The sequence below is a fragment of the Pristis pectinata genome, chromosome 38 (genome assembly GCF_009764475.1).
Source record: "Pristis pectinata isolate sPriPec2 chromosome 38, sPriPec2.1.pri, whole genome shotgun sequence".
NCBI classification, from domain to species: Eukaryota; Metazoa; Chordata; class Chondrichthyes; order Rhinopristiformes; family Pristidae; genus Pristis; species Pristis pectinata.
In genome coordinates this window covers 3668652-3689342 of record NC_067441.1, presented here as the reverse complement: position 1 = coordinate 3689342, position 20691 = coordinate 3668652, and the positions used below count along the sequence as shown (strand labels likewise).

At 59.1% G+C, this 20691-nt stretch overlaps 3 protein-coding genes across 6 annotated transcripts in view; all 3 read left to right on the top strand.

Moving 5' to 3' along the window:
- The window catches only part of LOC127587097 (serine/threonine-protein kinase D3-like), a 65456-nt gene that overhangs the window by 36971 nt on the left and 7794 nt on the right, over positions 1-20691 (top strand). The window lies entirely within an intron of this gene.
- LOC127587100 (peptidyl-prolyl cis-trans isomerase FKBP2-like) lies at positions 174-8059 on the top strand. Its single transcript, XM_052045318.1, has 6 exons — positions 174-275; positions 4704-4882; positions 5445-5557; positions 6135-6181; positions 6465-6500; positions 7590-8059. Exons 2-6 carry the CDS (start codon positions 4715-4717, stop codon positions 7649-7651), a joined length of 426 nt encoding a protein of 141 aa, XP_051901278.1. The 5' UTR covers positions 174-275; positions 4704-4714; the 3' UTR covers positions 7652-8059.
- The window catches only part of LOC127587099 (peptidyl-prolyl cis-trans isomerase FKBP2-like), a 38710-nt gene continuing 18192 nt past the window's right edge, over positions 174-20691 (top strand). Inside the window, exon 1 of the mRNA XM_052045317.1 lies at positions 174-275. The gene's annotated coding sequence lies outside the window, so the exon portion shown is untranslated. The remainder of the gene's footprint in view (positions 276-20691) is intronic.

Genomic DNA, 20691 nt, shown 5'->3' with positions numbered 1-20691 from the left:
GGTCCCACGGCGGAGCTCCAGGCCCTCCTCCCCACTCACCACCCCACTCCCCGGTCCCAGGGCGGAGCTCCCGGTCGCCTCCTCGGTCCCAGAGTGGAGCTGCGTCGTGGGACCGAGGGCGGAGCTCGCGGGCGCCTCCTCGGTCCCACGGTGGAGCTCCGCCCTGGGGCGGATGTTCCGCCTCCGTCCGGGTGACGGCGCTGCCGCCCACGGGCCGGTCCTGACCCCGGATCGACTTCCGGGTCGGGGAAGCGAGAGTCGATTCAGTGTGAACAGTGAGTGTGTAACCGTCGTGTAAACCGGCGTGTAACCGGCGTGTAACCGGCGGCCCGGGTGGGCGTGCGGGAACCTGTGGGGAGGGAGCGTCCCCCGTAACCCGGGGGAGGCGGCCAGTGTGCTCACCGTAACCCGGGGGAGGCGCCGAGTGTCCCCCGTAACCCGGGGGAGGCGGCCAGTGTGCTCACCGTAACCCGGGGGAGGCGGCCAGTGTGCTCACCGTAACCCGGGGGAGGCGCTGAGTGTCCCCCGTAACCCGGGGGAGGCGCTGAGTGTCCCCCGTAACCCGGGGGAGGCGGCCAGTGTGCTCACCGTAACCCGGGGGAGGCGGCCAGTGTGCTCACCGTAACCCGGGGGAGGCGGCGAGTGTCCCCCGTAACCCGGGGGAGGCGGCGAGTGAGTGCGGAGACAGCGTCCTGGGGGTGGGTGGGTGTGCTGGAGTTAGTGGGATCTTGCTGTGCACCAAATGCCCATCCTCCTCCCTCAGTTCCGACAGTCTGGGACAAGTTCAGGGCAGGCAAGGAGACTGGGCTCTGCCCTGCCGGTCAGTGGGGCTGACCTGTGCTGGCCTCCACTCCCCTCCTCTGCCAGTTCCCCGCAACCCCTAACCCTTCAGATATTTATCTGTTCCCACCTTGAATACCTCCAATGATCTGGCCTCCAATGATCGAGAAGGCGGCATCCGTCACTGAGGACCCTCACCACCCGGGACGTGCCCTCTTCTCATTACTACCATCAGCGAGGGGGTACAGGAGCCTGAAGACCCACACTCAGCGATTCAGGAACAGCTTCTTCCCCTCCACCATCAGATTTCTGAACGATCCGTGAACCCTACCTCGTTATTCCTTTATCTTTACACTATTTATTTTGAAATTTAGATAAGATTTCTTTATTAGTCACATGTACATCGAGACACACAGTGAAATGCATCTTTTGTGTTGAGTGTTCTGGGGGCAGCCCGCAAGTGTCGCCACGCTTCCGGCGCCAACATAGCATGCCCACGACTTGCTAATCCGTACGTCTTTGGAATGTGGGAGGAAACCGGAGCACCCGGAGGAAACCCACGCAGACACGGGGAGAACGTACAAACTCCTTACAGACAGCGGCCGGAATTGAACCCGGGTCGCTGGCGCTGTAATAGCGTTACGCTAACCGCTACACTACCATGCCGCCTAATTTTTACATCTTGCACTGTACTGCTGCCGCAGAACAACAGATCTCACATCATTTGGCAGTGATAATAAACCTGATTCGGATTCTGCCCCACTCTCGGGGGCAGAGATTTCCCGAGGCTCACGGCTCTCTGAGAGAAGTTGTTTCTGCACACCCCTGTTTTAAATGACTGCTCCCTAATCCTGTAACTCTGTCCCCACGTTCAAGACTTTCCCACTGCCGGAGACACCCCACCCTGTAAATTGGTTTAGTATTGCCACATGTACTGAGGTACAGTGAAAAACTTTTGCATGCCATCCATACAGATCATTTCATCACATCAGTGCATCGAGGTAGTACAAGGGAAAACAATAACAGAATGCAGAATAAAGTGTTACCGTTACAGGGAAAGTGCAGTGCAGGCAGACAATAAGGTGCAAGGGCCACGACGAGGTAGATAGTGAGGTCAACAGTCCATCTTATCGCTCAATAGTCTTATAACAGCAGGGTAGAAGCTGTCCTTGAGCCTGGTGGGACGTGCCCTCAGGCTTTTGTATCTCCTGCCCGATGGGAGGGGGGAGAAGAGGGAATGTCCAGGGGTGGGTGCGATCTGTGTTCGTTCCCCACAACCCTTCATCTTTCAAATATTTATCGATCCCCACCTTGAATATCTCCAGAGATCCGGCCTCCAGCACCCTCGGGGGGCGGAGAACACCGCCCTGTGAGAGGAGGGGTTGCGAACACAGCTCAGTGTTAGATGATGGATGACCGCTCCCCGATTCTGTAACTCTGTCCCCACACTGGAGACTCTCCCACCTCGACACCTCTCCTGTCATGGAGAGATCCAGAACGGAAACAGGCCTTTCAGCCCATCGAGACTCTGCGACCACTGAGACACCCACTTGCACTAATCTTATCCTCATCCTTTTCGTTCCCCCCCCCCACCTACCCATCATTGCCCTAGATCCCAGCCCTCAGCCACAGCCCAGGGGCCAATTAACCCACCAACCCTGCACGTTGTTGGCATGTGGGGAGGGAGGGGACTGGAGCATCTGGGGAACCCACGTGGTCACAGGGAGAAGGTGCAAACTCCACACACGCACACCCCACACACACACACACACAGACCCCACATACACACACACACACAGACCCCACACACACACACACACAGACCCCACATACACACACAGACACCCCCCACACACACACACGCACACCCCCCACACACACACACCACACACAGACACCCCCCCCACACGCACACACACACACAGACCCCACATACACACAGACACACCACACACACACACGCACACCCCACACAGACACACCACACACAGACAACCCCCACACACACACACACACACCCACACCACACACAGACAACCCCCCCCACACACACACACACACACAGACCCCACATACACACACAGACACCCCCCACACACACACACGCACACCCCACACACACACCCCACACACAGACACCCCCCCACACATACATACAACACACACACACCACACACAGACACCCCCCCACACACACAGACACACACACAGACACCCCCCACACACACACACGCACACCCCACACACACACCCCACACACAGACACCCCCCCACACATACATACAACACACACACCCACACACAGACACCCCCCCACACACACAGACACACACACAGACCCCACATACACACAGACACACCACACAAAGACACCCCCCCCCCACACACACAGACCCCACAGACACACCACACACAGACACCCCCCCCCCCACACACACACAGACCCCAAAGACACCACACACAGACACCCCCCCACACACACGCACACAGACCCCACATACACACAGACAGACCACACACAGTCACCCCCCCCACACACAGACCCCACAGACACACCACACACAGACACCCCCCCCCCACACACACACAGACCCCACAGACACACCACACACAGACACCCCACACACATACATACAACACACACACACACCACACAAACACAGACACACACACCCCCCCCCCCACACACACACACAACAGACACACCACACACAGGCACACCCCACACACACAGACAAACACAGGCACACCACACAGACACACCACACACAAACACCCCCCCCCACACACACACAAACACAGACACCCCCCACACACAGACACACCCCTCCCCCACACACAAACACCCACACCCCACACACACACCCCCCCCACACACAGACACCCCCCCCACACACACCCACACACAGACACCCCCCCACACACACACACACACACACACACACCCACACACACACACACACACACACACACACACACACACAGCGCCGGAAGTCAGGATCAAACCCGGGTCTGTGGATCTGTGAGGCAGCTGCTCTACCTGCTGTGCCAGCCCTGGGCAGGGTGCCTGACCCCAGAGCCTCGGTTTATAGCTGGGGAGGGTGGACTACACTTGGGAGGTGCCTTGGTTTATAGCCGGGGAGGGCGGTCCACACTGGGGTCTACACTGGGGAGGTGCCTGACCCCGGAGCCTTGGTTTATAGCTGGGGAGGGGGGGTCTACACTGGGGAGGTGCCTGACCCCGGAGCCTTGGTTTATAGCTGGGGAGGAGGGTCTACACTGGGGAGGTGCCTTGGTTTATCGCCGGGGAGGGCGGTCCACACTGGGGTCTACACTGGGGAGGTGCCTGACCCCGGAGCCTTGGTTTATAGCTGGGGAGGGGGGTCTACACTGGGGAGGTGCCTTGGTTTATAGCCAGGGAGGGCGGTCCACACTGGGCTCTACACTGGGGAGGTGCCTGACCCCGGAGCCTTGGTTTACAGCTGGGGAGGGGGGTCTACACTGGGGAGGTGCCTTGGTTTATAGCCGGGGAGGGCGGTCCACACTGGGGTCTACACTGGGGTGCCTGACCCCGGAGCCTTGGTTTATAGCTGGGAGGGGGGTCTACACTGGGGAGGTGCCTGACCCCGGAGCCTTGGTTTACAGCTGGGGAGGGGGGTCTACACTGGGGAGGTGCCTTGGTTTATAGCCGGGGAGGGCGGTCCACACTGGGGTCTACACTGGGGAGGTGCCTGACCCTGGAGCCTTGGTTTATAGCTGGGGAGGGGGGTCTACACTGGGGAGGTGCCTGACCCCGGAGCCTTGGTTTATAGCTGGGGAGGAGGGTCTACGCTGGGGAGGTGCCTTGGTTTATAGCCGGGGAGGGCGGTCCACACTGGGGTCTACACTGGGGAGGTGCCTGACCCCGGAGCCTTGGTTTACAGCGTGCGGTGCCATGAAGCCGGACCTGGCACTGTCCCTCCTCACTCTGCTGCTGAGTGCACTCAGCTCCCGCTCCCACGGCGACGGTGAGAAGAAGAAGCTGCAGATCGGCATCAAGAAGCGGGTGGACAACTGCCCCATCAGGTCCCGCAAGAGCGACACGCTGCACATGCACTATACGGTGAGGGACCGCTCCCGGGGGCGGGGTACACCGGGGGGGAGATGTCCCGGGAGCTGAGCGTGCAGGGTGCATCAGACATGAGCGTGATTCCGTGAGTTCCATAGTGCATCGGTGAGAGTGTGGAAATGCACGGGTGTGCCGGCTGGGTGTGAGCGTGCGCAGATGTGTGTAGGGTGTGCCCAGGTGTGTGGGTGACCCTGCAGGGTGTGTGTGTACACACAAGAGTGCCAGCTGGGAGTGTGCAGAATCACACGGGCCTGCTGTGTGTGCGAGCCTGTGGAGTGCGTGTATTCGCGCGTGAGCCTGCCCTGGGGTGTGAGTTTGTGCGTGCAAGTCTGCGTGTGTGTGTGAGAGTGAGAGTGTGTGTGTCTGGGGGTGTGTTTATGTGTGAGGGTGTGTGTCCTGTGTGTACGTAATAGGGAGGGGGGTGTGTGTGTGGTGGGTTGGTGGGATGTTTGTGTGTGCATATGGGGGCGGTGGGGGGTGTGTGTGTTTGTGTGGGGGGGGTGGGTTCCTGTTTGACCCCAGCACTGACGGGCCGCATCCCCCCCCCCCCCCCCAGGGGAAGCTGGAGGATGGGACAGAGTTCGACAGCAGCATCCCCCGCGGGACCCCCTTCACCTTCACCCTGGGCACCGGGCAGGTCATCAAAGGCTGGGACCAGGGCCTGCTGGGGTAAGTGGGGGCTGTGGGGCAGGGGGAGGGGCTGCTGGGGTAAGTGGGGGCTGTGGGGCAGGGGAGGGGCTGCTGGGGTAAGTGGTGGCTGTGAGGGAGGGGAGGAGCTGCTGGGGTAAGTGGGGGCTGTGGGGCAGGGGGAGGGGCTGCTGGGGTAAGTGGGGGCTGTGGGGCAGGGGGAGGGGCTGCTGGGGTAAGTGGGGGCTGTGGGGGAGCAGAGGGGCTGCTGGGGTAAGTGGGGGCTGTGGGGGAGGGGAGGGGCTGCTGGGGTAAGTGGGGGCTGTGGGGCAGGGGGAGGGGCTGCTGGGGTAAGTGGGGGCTGTGGGGCAGGGGAGGGGCTGCTGGGGTAAGTGGGGGCTGTGGGGGAGGGCTGCTGGGGTGTGTGGGGAGGGGCTGCTGGGGTGTCGGGGGCTGCTGGGGTGTCGGGGCTGTGGGGGAGGGGGAGGGGAGGACGGAGGGGGGAGGGGTGTGTGGTGGGGGGGCAAGGATGGGGGGTGTGGTGGGGGAGGGGGGAGGATGGGGAGGGGTACATCAGACACCCCCACCCCCCACACTGACCCTCTTTCCATTTTTCCAGGATGTGTGAGGGGGAGAAGAGGAAACTGGTGATTCCGTCCGAGCTGGGTAGGTGTGTCGGTGGTGGGGGTTGGGTGGGGGTGGTGGAGGGCTGGCCCTCAGCTGTGGATTCCCCACTCCCAGGGCCTGGGTCTGTCTCCAAGCCCCTCCCTGGATACCCAGCCCCCACTTCCCCACTCCCCCTCTCAACCCCCCCCCACTTCCCCACTCCCCCTCTCAACCCCCCCCACCCCCTCCCCTCCTCCCTCCCTACCCCCCTCACCTCTCCCTCCCTATTTCTCTCCCCCACCTGGCTGCACATTGCCACTGACATGTCCGCTCTTTCCTTTAGGGTATGGCGACCGAGGGGCCCCACCCAAGATCCCAGGTAAGAGCAGCCGAACACTACATCCCACACCCCCCCCCCCCACCTTCCCCGTGACCCGGTGACCTCTTGTACCTGCTGCCCAGCGACCGAAAGGCTGGGTTCACCGGCAGCTCCTCCATCTCCGCGCACGCCAGCCGTTCACACCGGCTCCCATTGTCAGGGTATTCCGTGGATGCATTTTGTATGTTTACGTACATCTGTGCTTGTGCATGTGCGCCTGTAGTTGCTGTGCATGCACCTGTAGACGTTGTGTGCACACCCATGTCTGCAGCTCAGTGAGCGCATGCCTGTAGTTCGTGCATGCACCTGTAGTCCATGAATGCGCGCCTGTGGTTTGTGTGAGCATGTGCCTGTGGTTCATGTGCCTGTAGTTTGTGCCCACATGTGCGCCTGTAGTCCATGAGTGCACCCTGTAGTTTGTGCCTGTGCATGCACCTGTAGTTCATGAGTGGGTGTCTGTAGTTTGTGCCCATATGTGCGCCTGTAGTCCATGAGTGCACCCTGTAGTTTGTGCCCGTGTGTGCACCTGTAGTTTGTGAGTGTGCCCTATAGTTTTTGCCCATGAGTGGGCACCTGTAGTTCGAGCCCGTCTGTGCGCCTGCAATTCATGAGTGTGCCCTGTAGATTGTGTCCACGTGTGCGCCTGTAGTTGGTGGCTGGGCCCTGTAGTTTGTGCCCATGTGTGTGCCTGTAGTTTGTGCCTGTGCATTCACCTGTAGTCTGAGTGTGTGCCTCCAGTTTGTGCCCACGTGTGCGCCTGTAGCCTGTAGTTCATGTCCGTGTGTGCGACTGCAGCTTTGTGAGTGAATGTGCGCCTGTAGTCACTGTGTGTGCACCTGTAGTCATTGTGTGGGTGCACCTGTAGTTGATGTGGTTGCTCACACCCGTGCCTGCGATTTCCTTTGGTCCGTGTGTCTGTGATTGGTTTTGCCTGTGCATGGACCGCATCTGCACACCGGAGCAAACTGGGAAGTTGCGCGGGTGGTGATGCCCCCATGGTCCAATAGCCGGGGGTGTGGTTGGGGGGAAGCAGTGGCCATGTCCCATGATCGCTCGTTAACCCCGCTTCTCGTTCCCTCCCACCCCCAGGCGGAGCGACCCTGGTCTTCGAGGTGGAACTGCTGAAGATCGAGAGACGGTCGGAGCTGTAGGCAACCTTGGTCACACCCTCCCCTCCCTTGCCGGGACCCCTGGGGCAGGGAATCACCCCCCTCCCCAACCGGCTCGTGCAGTGGGGGCGACGGTCGGCGGTTCGACACCGGGGTTGTGGGAGGAGGCTGAGGGTTGCGGGGTCTGTTGTCACCCTGTCCCCACCCCCCCCACCATCCGTGTCTCCCAGTCCCTCCTCCCACACCCCCGGGCTCGCTGTTCCTGAGTTATCCTGCTTCCACTCTCCGGAATGTTGAGCTCATCCCAAATTCTGCTGCTCCCGTGTCCCGGATCAAACTGTCCTGTTCCTCAACACTTCCCCGTCTCTGTGACCCCCTCCAGCCCCTACACCCCTCCCCGTCACTGTAACCCCCTCCGGCCCCTACACCCCTCCCTGTCTCTGTAACCCCCTCCGGCCCCTACACCCCTCCCCGTCTCTGTAACCCCCTCCGGCCCCTACACCCTCCCCGTCTCTGTAACCCCCTCCGGCCCCTACACCCCTCCCCGTCTCCGTAACCCCCTCCGGCCCCTACACCCCTCCCCGTCTCTGTACCCCCTCCGGCCCCTACACCTCTCCCCGTCTCTGTAACCCCCTCCGGCCCCTACACCCCTCCCCGTCTCTGTAACCCCCTCCGGCCCCTACACCCCTCCCCGTCTCTGTAACCCCCTCCGGCCCCTACACCCCTCCCCGTCTCTGTAACCCCCTCCGGCCCCTACACCCCTCCCCGTCTCTGTAACCCCCTCCGGCCCTACACCCCTCCCTGTCTCTGTAACCCCTCCGGCCTCTACACCCCTCCCCATCTCTGTGACCCCCCCCCCGGCCCCTACACCCCTCCCCATCTCTGTGACCCCCCCCCCGCCCCTACACCCCTCCCCATCTCTGTGACCCCCCCCCCCCCATTCCCGCAGCTGCTTGCGTCCCGTTGAGCGATTCCCTCCCAAACCCCCTCTGCTCCTCTCTCCGGCTTCAAACTGCCCAAACTCCGTGCTGAGACAGAGTCCTGCCTTGGGAGGTGTTCACCGCAAGCTGATTCCCTGAGGAGGGTTTGTTCCTCCTGAATTAATTCCATGGGATCAGTCTGTGCGCAGATCCCCACCTGTCATTCACTCGATCCGACAGCAGGGAGCAGGCTTGTCCACCGGATGGCTGCTAGGGGCTGTCTGTAAACTGCAATCTTCTTGTATAAGTGTAAACAGGAACAATTTTCCAGCTCCTGATCTTTGTTTGTGAATTACTCATTAAAAATTATTCCCGTCCCCCACTGGTCCATAACCCTGCCCAAGTGTGGGAAAAATAGTCTGTAGCACACACTGCCAGCAAGGACACAGGAGCTGTACTCCCTTAATGACTGAGCATTCTTCAGTAGGGTCAAGGTAATGTGGGGAGTTCCCTTTTCGAAGAGTTACCTGTCCCCCAGTGAGGGTCAGTGTGTGCGTGTGGGACCCGTCCCCCAGTGAGGGTCAGCGTGTTGCTCTCTCTCACCGTTGAGAAACCTTGCTTGTCGACCTGGATAGCGACCACCTCTGCTTGGAGATGGAATCTGTTTTGACCCATGGGGTGTGTTCTACTGGGACACAGTGGGAGTGGGAGTCTCATAATGTCTCCTCGGGAGTGTGTGACGGGGACGGTGTGGAGGGAGCTTCACTCTGTGTCTGACCCTGGGAGTGTGTGATGGGACGGTGTAGAGGGAGCTTCACTCTGTGTCTGACCTGGGAGTGTGTGATGGGGACGGTGTGGAGGGAGCTTCACTCTGTGTCTGACCCCGGGAGTGTGTGATGGGACGGTGTGGAGCTTCACTCTGTGTCTGACCCTGGGAGTGTGTGATGGGACGGTGTGGAGGGAGCTTCACTCTGTGTCTGACCCCGGGAGCGTGTGACGGGACGGTGTGGAGGGAGCTTCACTCTGTGTCTGACCCTGGGAGTGTGTGATGGGACGGTGTAGAGGGAGCTTCACTCTGTGTCTGACCCCAGGAGCGTGTGACGGGACGATGTGGAGGGAGCTTCATTCTGTGTCTGACCCCAGGAGCGTGTGACGGTTCAGGGGAAACGTTTTTGCTGGTCTCTGCACCTCGGGAACATGTGGTCTGGTGAATACTTCACCAGTGAATCAGTCCTTGCCCCAGGAGCCCAGCCTACAAGTCATTTCCTGCTGACACATGGTGGAGTCACGGGATATCCGCTCATCGCCTGCTGCTACTCACACAGCCCTGCTCTTGGGACAGGAAAGCCACAGCCCACATGATGCTCAGCAAGAAGGTCCCAAGCCCCAGTTCCGGCCCAGTCTCCGAGAGATGACGTCCCAGGGCAGTGATAGGAACAGAGGAGCACCAATTGGGCCACTTGGCCCCTCGGGCCTGTCCCACCGTTCAGTAAAAAAGTGGCAGATTGGATCTTGGCCTCGGCTCCATCTTGCGCCAGTTCCCCAGAGCCCACGAACCAAAAAATGGCTCTGATGGTGGTGTTGATTGAACTCCCCGACACGGCCTCCCTCGTTCCCTGGAGATATGGAGGTTTTCCTGAGAACTGAAGGTTCTCGTGGAAACTCTTCGTATCTCCATCTGAAATAGTCTCATACGCACGCAAACGGGCCCTTCTGCCCAACCGGTCCGTGCCGACCAAGATTCCCACCTAAGCCAGTCCCCATTTGCCTGAATTTGGTCCATATCCCTCTAAACCTTTCCTATCCATGGACCTGTCCAAATGTCTTTTAATGTTGTTTACTGTACCTGCCTCATACCACTTCCTCTGGCAGCTCGTCCACATACTGACCACCCTCTGGGTGAAAAAGTTGCCCCTCAGGTTCCTATTAAATCTCTCCCCTCTCACCTTAAACCTGTGCCCTCTGGTTTTTTGATTCGCTGGGGAAAAGACTGTGCGCATTCATTTTATCTATGCCCCTCATGATTTTACACACCCCTATAAGGTCACCCCTCATTCTCCTACACTCAATGAGAGTCCCAACCTGCTCAACCTCCATAACTCAGTCCCTCTGAGTCCCGGCAACATCCTCGTAAATCTCCTCCACACTCTTTCCAGCTTAGTGGCATCTTTCCTATAGCAGAGTGACCGAACTGAACGCACTATTCCAAATGCAGCCTCACCAACATTTGTACAACTGCAACATAACCTTCCCAACTTTTATACTCAGTGCCCTGACTGACGAAGGCCAGCGCGCCAAACGCCTTCTTCACCACCATGTCTACCTGCGACGCCACTTCAAGGAACTATGTACTTGTACTGTAAGCTCCCTCTGTTCTACAACACTCCCCAGGGCCCTACCGTTCACTGTGAAAGTCCTACCCTGGTTTGTCTTCCCAAAGTGCAATGGATGGTCTAAACTGCCTAGGTTCCAGATACGCCCACTAGGACAGACGTCCTCTCAACAAAGCCCCCTCAGGATATTACACACCCCAATAAGATCACCTCCCAACCTTTCACCTTCCCTCCACACATCAACACCTTGCTCCCAACCCCCATCTCTGCCACTGCCCCCATTGCAAGTAGATCTGGTCCATTAATATGGACTCCAAAAATAGTTCCTGGTACTCCAGGTGAGGTCTCGCCAACACACTGTACAGTCAGAGAGGTACAACTTTGGCCACAGAGCCCGTACCAATCACCCTATTCACTCTCCCCCACGTTCCCATCAACTCCCCCCAGATTCTACCCTCACCCACACACCGGGGGCAATTTACAGCAGCCAATTAACCCACCAACCCCACACGTCGTCGGAACATGGGAAGAAACGTGGTGAAGGCCGCACTGGGAGTATTGCGTGCAGTTCTCTGGTCACCCCATTACAAGAAAGATGTGGAGGCTTTGGAGAAGAGGTTCACCAGGATGCTGCTATGGATTAGAGGCATGAGCTATAAGGAGAGGTTGACAAACTTGGGTTGTTTTCTCTGGAGTGGCGGAGGCTGAGGGGAGACCTGATAGAGGTTTATAAAATTATGAGAGACGACCAGATTTCTATCTGTGTTCATGGTGGAAATGTCTAATACCAGAGGGCATAGATTTAGGATGAGAGGGGCAAGTTAAGACCATAAGACAAAGCAGGTTGGCCATTCGGCCCATGGAGTCTGTTCCGCCATTCTATCATGAGCTGATATATTCTCCCACTTAGCCCCACTCCCCCACCTTCTCACCATAACCTTTGATGCCCTGGCTACCTCAGATACCTATCAATCTCTGCCTTAAATACACACAATGACTTGACCTGCCACAGCTGCCTGTGGCAACAAATTCCACAGATTCACGCCCTCTGGTTAAAGAAATTTCTCCGCATCTCTGTTCTGAATGGGCGCCCTTCAATCCTGAAGTCATGCCCTCTTGTACTAGACTCCCTACCAGGGGAACAACTTTGCCACATCTACTCTGTCCAGGCCTTTTTTAACATTCGAAATGTTTCTATGAGGTTCCCCCCTTGTTCGTCTGAACTCCAAGGAGTACCGCCAAGAGCCATCAAACCTTCCTCATATGTTAACCCTTTCGTTCCTGGAATCATTCCAGTGAATCTTCTCTAAAACCCTCTCCAACGTCAGCACGTGCAAGGGAGATGTGTGGGCCAGGTTTTTTCCACAGAAAGCGGTGGGTGCCTGGAACGGGCTGCAGGGGTGGTGGGTGGAGGCAGAGACAGTGAGGCTGTTAGACACATGAATGTGCAGGGGAATGGAGAGGCATAGCTACATACAGGCAGAAGGGATTTAGTTAATTTGACATGGTGTTCAGCACAGATATTGTGGGCCAAAGGGCCTGTTCCTGTGCTGGACTGTTCCATGTTCCATAAAATCGGGAAGCCCACACGGTCACAGAGCCCCTGCAAGCTCCAAACAGACAGCGTGCGCACGGTTCTGAGTGGTGGACCCCTTACCAGGAAGGAGTTGGCTCTGCGGATGGTGTTCCTGCCCCCCGGTGGAGACCACAAGCAGGGGGCGGGAATCCAGGGCAGTTCCCGATCAACCGGGGCCAGGAATTCATGAGAGATAGCCCTGCACGCAGGGAGTGGGGAACCCCGTCCCAGCAGGGAGGGGTCGGTGGGTGAGTATTGGAGAGGGGGACTTGGGGGGATGGTGGGGTGGGAGGGGGGGGAGACAGGGTGGGTGTGGACAGACCCCCCCCCCCCAAGCACCAAGCAGAGGGCTGAAGAGCCTGTTTCTGTCACCTAACCTCCCCGACCCTCAGCCATTCCGGACTCCGATCCCTATGGAACTGGCAGGGGCCTGTTTGAGACCTTTGGGCCAGTGGCAGAGCTGGATCCGGCCAAGAAAGGCTCTGGTTTTATTTCACTTCAGCCGCCTGTTCATCGGCCCTCGCGTCCTCGGAGATTGGTCGCGGTGGGACACTGGAATCCTCCCGTGCCCTCGGTACAGCCTCCCAGAATGTGCTGCCCCTCTGGGCTAAACCCCTGCCTCGGGGACGAGGAGGGGAGCTACTTCCAACCCGTGGACACCGGTCCGAGGCCTCGTGCAGACCAGGCCTACGGTGGGCCCCGTGACCACGGAGACGCCTGTCACCGGGTCTAACAGCGGCCGTTCGATGGGCGGAATGGTCCCCTGACAATAGAACCCCTCGGCTCAAAGAGCTCCTTGTGTGGTCGGGGAGTTAATGGCAGGCAGCAACAGCTGCCGGCTGCTCCCTCTTCCAACAAAGAGGCCTTGATTGACTCTCAGCTGGCAGGAAGTGTGGCGGATGGAGGGGGAGGGGAGGACTCGGCACCCCGGCCGGCAGGCTTCAGTCTGTCTCCAGGCCCGAGTGTTTGTGGCCCCCACCTCCTCCCTCCATCCACCACCCCCCCCTCGCCTCGGCCTCCTGTGCACAGGATACTCCAGGCCTGGTGAAGGTTAAACATGGGGGAGGGGGCAGCCAGGAGTCAAGTATGTGACCTCTGTCCCCCCCCCCCACTGCTCTGCCCTTGCCCCCTCCCTCCCTCTGTCCACTCCTTCCCCCACTCCTCACCCCCCTCCCCTCTCGCACTCCTCTCCTTACTTCCCCGTCCACCCTGCCATCAGCCCTCCCTCCCCTTCCCTCCCTCTCTTCCTCCTTCCCTTCCCTCTCTCCCCCTCCCCTCCCCCTCTCCCCCCTCCCCTCCCCCGCCCTCTCCTTCCCTCCCCCTCCCCCTCCCTCCCCTTCCCCCCTCCCTCTCCTCCCTCCCTCCTCTCTCCTCTGATTGGACACCTGTGGGTCCTCTGCCGATTGGCTATTCCTTTCCCAATCGGCACCCCCGCGCTCCCCCAGTCAGCCAATGGGCCACAGGCCAGGGTGGGATTCACACGCTGCACCGAGGCCTCGACACATTACGCACACGCAACACGTGTGAAGCACACGGGCTACCAAACTTCTCGCACACAGTCGGGTCACGAGAGACGGCGGACGCTGGAACCTGGAGCAACACACAATCTGCTGGAGGAAGCCAGCGGGTCGGGCAGCGTCCTGTGGAGGCAGAGGGGTCGTCGATGTCCCGGGTCGGGAACCCTGCATCAGGAATGAGAGGGAGGGACGAGGCAGGGGCTGGAAGGTGATTGGTGGAAACCAGGTGAGGTGGGAGATGATGGGCAGGTGGGGGAGGAGGGGCGGGTTTAGGCATGGGGGCTGGAAGGTGATTGTGGAACCAGGTGAGGTGGGAGATGATGGGCAGGTGGGGGAGGAGGGGCGGGTTTAGGCAGGGGGGCTGGAAGGTGATTGGTGGAACCAGGTGAGGTGGGAGATGATGGGCAGGTGGGGGAGGAGGGCGGGTTTAGGCATGGGGGCTGGAAGGTGATTGGTGGAACCAGGTGAGGTGGGAGATGATGGGCAGGTGGGGGAGGAGGGCGGGTTTAGGCATGGGGGCTGGAAGGTGATTGGTGGAACCAGGTGAGGTGGGAGATGAATGGGCAGGTGGGGGAGGAGGGCGGGTTTAGGCATGGGGCTGGAAGGTGATTGTGGAACCAGGTGAGGTGGGAGATGATGGGCAGGTGGGGGAGGAGGTGGGTTTAGGCATGGGGGCTGGAAGGTGATTGGTGGAACCAGGTGAGGGATGGATGGGCGGGGGAGTGTGATGAATCTAATGGGGAGGGAAGGGGGGGGCTATGGGTTCCTTGAAATCGGAAAATTCAACATTCGTACCATTGGGTTGTCGGCCGCCAAGTGGGACATGAGGGGTTGTTCCTCAAGTCCTTGTGGACCGTCCCAGTTCCACCTGTCCATCACTCTCCCAACATCACCTGGATCCACCTATCACCTTCCAGCCCCCGTCTCTAAACCCCACCCCTCACTGTGCTCCACCTGTCCATCATCTCCCACCTCACCTGGATCCACCTATCAACTTCCGGCCCCCGTCTCTAAACCCCACCCCTCACTGTGCTCCACCTGTCCATCATCTCCCACTCACCTGGATCCACCTATCACCTTCCGCCCCCCGTCTCTAAACCCCACCCCTCACTGTGCTCCACCTGTCCTCATCTCCCACCTCACCTGGATCCACCTACCCTTCCGGCCCCCGTCTCTAAACCCCACCCCTCACTGTGCTCCACCTGTCCATCATCTCCCACCTCACCTGGAATCCACCTATCACCTCCGGCCCCTCCCTCCCCTTCTTCCCCCTCTCAGTCCTGACGCAGGGGTCCCAACCTGAATCGTCAACCATCCCTCCGCCTCCACAGACGCTGCCCGACCCACTGAGCCCCTCCGGCAGTTTGTTCCCCACGCGGTCACTGTACCCCCCCCCCCCCCCACAGATGCACGTGAATGGGAAGAATCCCACAGCCTCGGGACCCCAGTCCAGTGAACTTCTGTCGTACCTCCTCCACCGTCTCCGGGGGCAGGGCCGGGGATGGAGCCTGGGACTTTGAGGGGACGTGTGAGCCCCGGTCCTTGGTGTACCCTGGGGTCCTCAGGCCATCCAGGCCCCAGGCTTCACCTGACTGTTGCTTTGGGCGGGTAAAGTTTGTCCCGCCCCGTGTGTGGACATGTTGGGGTCCGGGACCACCCTGTCAGTGACCCGTGGCCGAGGATTGGCCCTGGGGACCCAGCGAAGCCTCTGTTCCACTCCCAACCTCCCTCACCAACCCCCCCCCCCCACCCCTCGACCAGTGGCAAAAGACACCCGATGGGATGTGAAAGCGAAGCAAGGCAAATCTGGCTTCCGATTCACTCCCGATTTCACTTCCTCTTTTTTTTAAACTAAAGGTTTTTAATTCATTTTCATATATATAAAAAACCACCAGTTTACACGTTAATAAAATTAATTACAGCAAAAATAACACCCTCCGGGCGTAAACAGGAGGCACTGAATTAGCGGAAGAAATGACGGCCTTCCCTGGCGTTCCCGGGCCAGTGTGTGTGGGAATGGGAAGATTCCACCAGTAACCTCAGGAGCCCAGTCCTGTGGGCTTCTGTTGTGCTTCTGCTTCACGTCCCACCACCAATACCTCACCCCAGCCCCCCCCCCGCCCCCACCCCTCCCCTCCCCACCCTCTATCCCCAATCCGTCCCATTCCAAGTCCCCCCCCACCACCCCGCCACCAGCACACCCCTGCCCCTTCACTTCGGCTGGTGAGGGCTGTATTTTTGGGGCGTGTTAAATTTCTGCATGCCTTGAATTCGGCTCAGAATTCCTTCACAAACTCCTGGAATAAAAGGGGAGAGAGAGAGAGAGAGCCACAAGTTAGATGGAGCCGCATCCCGAGCACCCTCCCTGCCCCAGGAACCAGCACAACGAGACCATTCACCCCTCCTGCCATTCGCCACCATCTGACTCCCCTTGTAATTAACCCAGCCCCCCCTTGCCCATCAATGGGAATGTCCAGAATCCTTCCTGCTTCCCAAGCGCTGCGTCAAAACGCCCTTCCCTCCACCTCCCTCAACCTAGTTTTCCAGGAAACGCTCCCAATTTGTGGAGCTTCCCCTGGTAGATTTAGCCCCGCAGACCAGATGAGGGTGGCAGTGGGTAGAGCCGCCGCCTCATTGCGCCGGAGACCCGGGTTCGATCCCGACCTCCGGCGCTGTGTGTGTGTGAGAGAGTGTGGGTGTGCGTGTGTGTGTGTGTGTGGTGTGTGTGAGTGTGTGGGGAGTGTGTGAGAGAGTGTGGGGTGTGCGTGTGTGTGTGTGTGTGTGTGAGAGAGAGTGTGGGGTGTGTGTGAGAGAGTGTGGGTGTGTGTGAGAGAGTGTGGGGTGTGCGTGTGTGTGTGTGTGTGTGAGAGAGAGTGTGGGGTGTGTGTGAGAGAGTGTGGGGTGTGCGTGTGTGTGTGTGTGTGTGTGTGTGAGAGAGAGTGTGGGGTGTGTGAGAGAGTGTGGGGTGTGTGTGTGTGTGTGTGTGTGTGTGTGTGTGTGTGTGTGTGTGTGCGTGTGTGAGAGGGAGAGAGAGTGTGTGGAGTTTGCACATTCTCCCTGTGACCGGTTCCCTCCCACATCCCAATGTGGGCTTGGTGGGTTAATTGCCCCACCCCCAGTGTGTGGGTGAGGGGTAGAAACTAGGGGGTAATTGATGGGAACAAGGGGAGAACAAAGCAGGACGAGTGTAAATGGGTGGGTGCGGGTCATCACGTTCAGTGGGCCGAAGGGCCTCCTTCCTTGTTGTATCTCTCTGAGTCCAGGACAATCCCCCAGCCCAGCCCAGGAGCAGCTCCCAGTCCCACCACTTCCTGCAGCCCACCCTTCCAGTGGGGGGTGGGGGTCCCTTCCGATCTATTTTCCAGCCTCCCTGAGCCTCAGGACCACCTCTGCTTCTCTCCATAGTTGGACGTACTCTGGGCCCTTCCGAGCTGCTCCCTCTGGGCCGTGGGGTTTGGCTCCTCTTCCCTGGCGGCTGAGCAGGAGAGGTTCCATGCAAGGTCTTGGGAAGAGTGGGAAGGGTCCGAGATCCGGAAGGGGATGTGTCCCCTTGTGGGAAAACCCAGCACCGGGGGGGGGGGGGGGGGGGGGGGGTGGGGGGGGGGGCCACCTTTAGCTTGTGATCCAAATCTCCGTGGGCCAGGAACCAGACCCTTCAGCCCACTGAGTCTGTGCTGACCCTCAGCCACCTATATACACCCATCCCATTTTATTCACCCTACAGCTCCCCCCTCCCGGAATTCCACCCCTCACCCATACACTGCGGGACAATTAACCCCGCACGTCGTTGGGATGTGGGAGGAAACCGGAGCACCCGGGGGTTAAACCCATAGGGACAAGGTGCAAACTCCACAACACACACACACAGCGCCGGAGGTCGGGATCGAACCGGGGTCTCTGGAGCTCTCATCCTCGGAGGGCAACGGGACCAGAGGTAGATAAGTGAGGGTGAGGGTAAGGTGGGGTTAAATATCCAGCGGGAATGTGGAACTGCAGGCATTGAATAGATTGACCGAGATCTCATCGAGCAGGATCGAGTCACTGTGACCTCCCTGCCCCTAATTTGGGTGTTCTTCCCCCCACCACGTCTGGCCAAGCTTCACCCTTAGCAAGAAGTGGGCTCTTGCTGTGCACAGACTGGCCACAGGGTGCCCCCCCCTTCCCTCCCCGACACGCCAGACTTGGGACGCCACAGGCAATGCAGAAAGGCACCCTCGTAACCTTCTGAAGTCTTCCCCCCCTCCCCCCCAACTCCTCATCCCCACCTCCAACCGGATCTCTTGCCCTGAACCTGGGGGTGGGGGGGGGGGGGGGTTGTGGGAAGGGAAGGGGTCCCAGATTTTATCTGTTGGCTCTTCCCCCACCCCACCCACCCCATTTCAAGACTTAGAATATACTCACGTCAGTTGGTTTGTAGCAGTCGATCAGGAGGTCCTGTGGGGAGGAGGAGAAGGAAGGTTAGTTACTGCTCGGATAGCGGGGGCGACGGGGGTTGGGGTGCGGGGTGAGAAATTAGTCTGAGTCGCCAGGGAGGGGCTTCCACTGACATCGCCCTTCAGTCGAGTTCTCTCTCAAGAGCACCCCAACTGCACACCAGGGGACAGTTTACAGCAGCCAATTTAACCCACTGACCTGCATGTCTTTGGGGCACGGGAGGGCGTTTACCCTGGCCAGAGAGACCTTGGGCTCCAAGCTCAGAGCTCCCACACAGGTCGATAGGGTGGTAAAGAAGGCGTACGACACGCTTGCCTTTATTAGTCGAGGCACTGAGTTCAGGGGCCGGGAAGTTATGTTGCAACTTTATAAAACATTGGTTCGGCTGCATCTGGAGTATTGCATTCAGTTCTGGTCACCCCCATTACAGGAAGGATGGGGAGGCTTTGGAGAGGGTACAGAAGAGGTTCACCAGGATGCTGCCTGGATCAGAGGGCAGGAGCTATAAGAGGTTGGACACACTTGGGTTTTCTCTGGAGCGGCGGAGGCTGAGGGGAGACCTGATAGAGGTTTATAAGGTTGTGAGAGGCATAGATAGGGTAGACAGCCGGTATCTTTTTCCCAGGGTTGGGATCTCTAATACCAGAGGGCATGTACTTAAGCTGAGAAGGGGAAAGTTCAAAGGAGATGTGCGGGGCAAGTTTTTTTTACACAGAGAGCGGTGGGTGCCTGGAATGTGCTGCCAGGGTGGGGGTGGAGGCAGGTACGATAGAGGGGTTTAAGAGGCCCATAGATGTGCAGGGAATGGAGGGAGACGGATATTGTGCAGGCAGAAGGATTAGGGTGGGCCGCAGGGCCTATTCTGCCCCACATCTTAGGAAGGATGTGCTGACGTTGGAGAGGGTTCAGAGGAGATTTACGAGGATGATTCCCGGAATGAAAGGGCTTGCGTATGATGAGCGTTTGTCGGCTCTTGGACTGTACTCACTGGAGTACAGAAGAATGAGAGGGGACCTCATAGGAACACGTCGAATGTTGAAAGGACTGGACAGAGTAGATGTGGCTCAGCTGTTTCCCTGGTGGGTGAATCCAGGACCAGAGGGCACAGTCTTAGAATTAGAGGGTACTGGTTTAAAACAGAGATGAGGAGAATTTCTTTAGCCAGAGGGTTGTGGATTTATGGAATTCCTTGCCACGTACAGCAGTGGAGGCCCCATCATTGGGGGTGTTTACGGAGGAGATTGGTAGGTATCTAATTAGTCAGGGTATCAAGGGATATGGGGAAAAGGCCGGGAATTGGGGCTGGATAGGAATAGTTTTAGTTTAGCTCATGGAGCAGACTTCTGCTCCTTTGTCTTGTGGGTTGAGGGGGAGCGGGCCCCGCCGGGTCCACAGGCAAACTCACCTTCACTCTGGCGGCTCGCTCCTCGTCGCTGGCCAAGTCCAGCAGCTCGTCCACGTCGATCTCCAGCTCCGGGATGGATTCCTCCTGCCGGGAATAATCAGGAGAGTGGGGAAGGGTGAGAGAGAAAGGGCTGAGTACGGAGTGCGACCTCGACCCAATTCCAACCTCCCCACCCTCCCAATCCTGGGCCCGGGACCCTGGACCACGAGCCACTGTCGGGGCAGCTCGCAGACTGCGGGGTGGAGAGCGCCGCTGAGGGGGGAGGAGCAGGCAGGAGGATCCCGTTCACCCTCCCTGCCTCAGATCTGCGTTTCAGGAGGCCCAGAGGGACGGAATGAAGGCCTGTGACTCCTCCCGTCCATTTCCCCTCCTCCACCCCCGCCCCCGCCCCCACCCCCACCCCCCTCACTTCCCTAACCCCAGACAGCCGGGACAGAACAACAGGAAATGTTTTGTCCGCTGGCATGTCCGATCTGGGAAGAGTTCAGGCCAATTACAGCCCCAGACACAACGCTGGGAGCCAGGCAGGGAGGCCGACGCCTAACACCCTCCCGCCTCCTGCTCCCTGACCCCCCCTCCCCAGCTCCGTCCTGTTGGGTCACACCCACGGCCTCCTCCTGTCCTGGGGCCTGTACAGCGTTGCGCAGACTGGGAATATCGCTGGGGGGGGGGGGGGGGTCATCAGGTTGGGATGGGAGGAGGTTTCTGGAACCAGGGGGTCCCAGAATGAGGGGGCTGACGTGGTGGGGGGGGCGGGGGGGGGGGTAGTTTTCGTCACCCAGAGGGTGGCAAGTCTGGCGATTCCTCCGCCCAAGAGAGACTCGGCCAGCAAATACGCCCACAACGGGGATCGACGGAATTTTGGGAGATTAAGGAGATTGTGGGGTTAGTGCAGGG

What these genes read in the sequence shown, in the direction of transcription:
- LOC127587100 (XM_052045318.1), top strand. Translation starts at nt 4,715, where the DNA reads ATGAAGCCGGACCTGGCACTGTCCCTCCTCACTCTGCTGCTGAGTGCA. An exon ending in GGTGATTCCGTCCGAGCTGG is followed by an intron (nt 6,182 to 6,464) that starts GTAGGTGTGTCG and finishes TCTTTCCTTTAG; the next exon opens with GGTATGGCGACCGAGGGGCC. An exon ending in GGCCCCACCCAAGATCCCAG is followed by an intron (nt 6,501 to 7,589) that starts GTAAGAGCAGCC and finishes TCCCACCCCCAG; the next exon opens with GCGGAGCGACCCTGGTCTTC.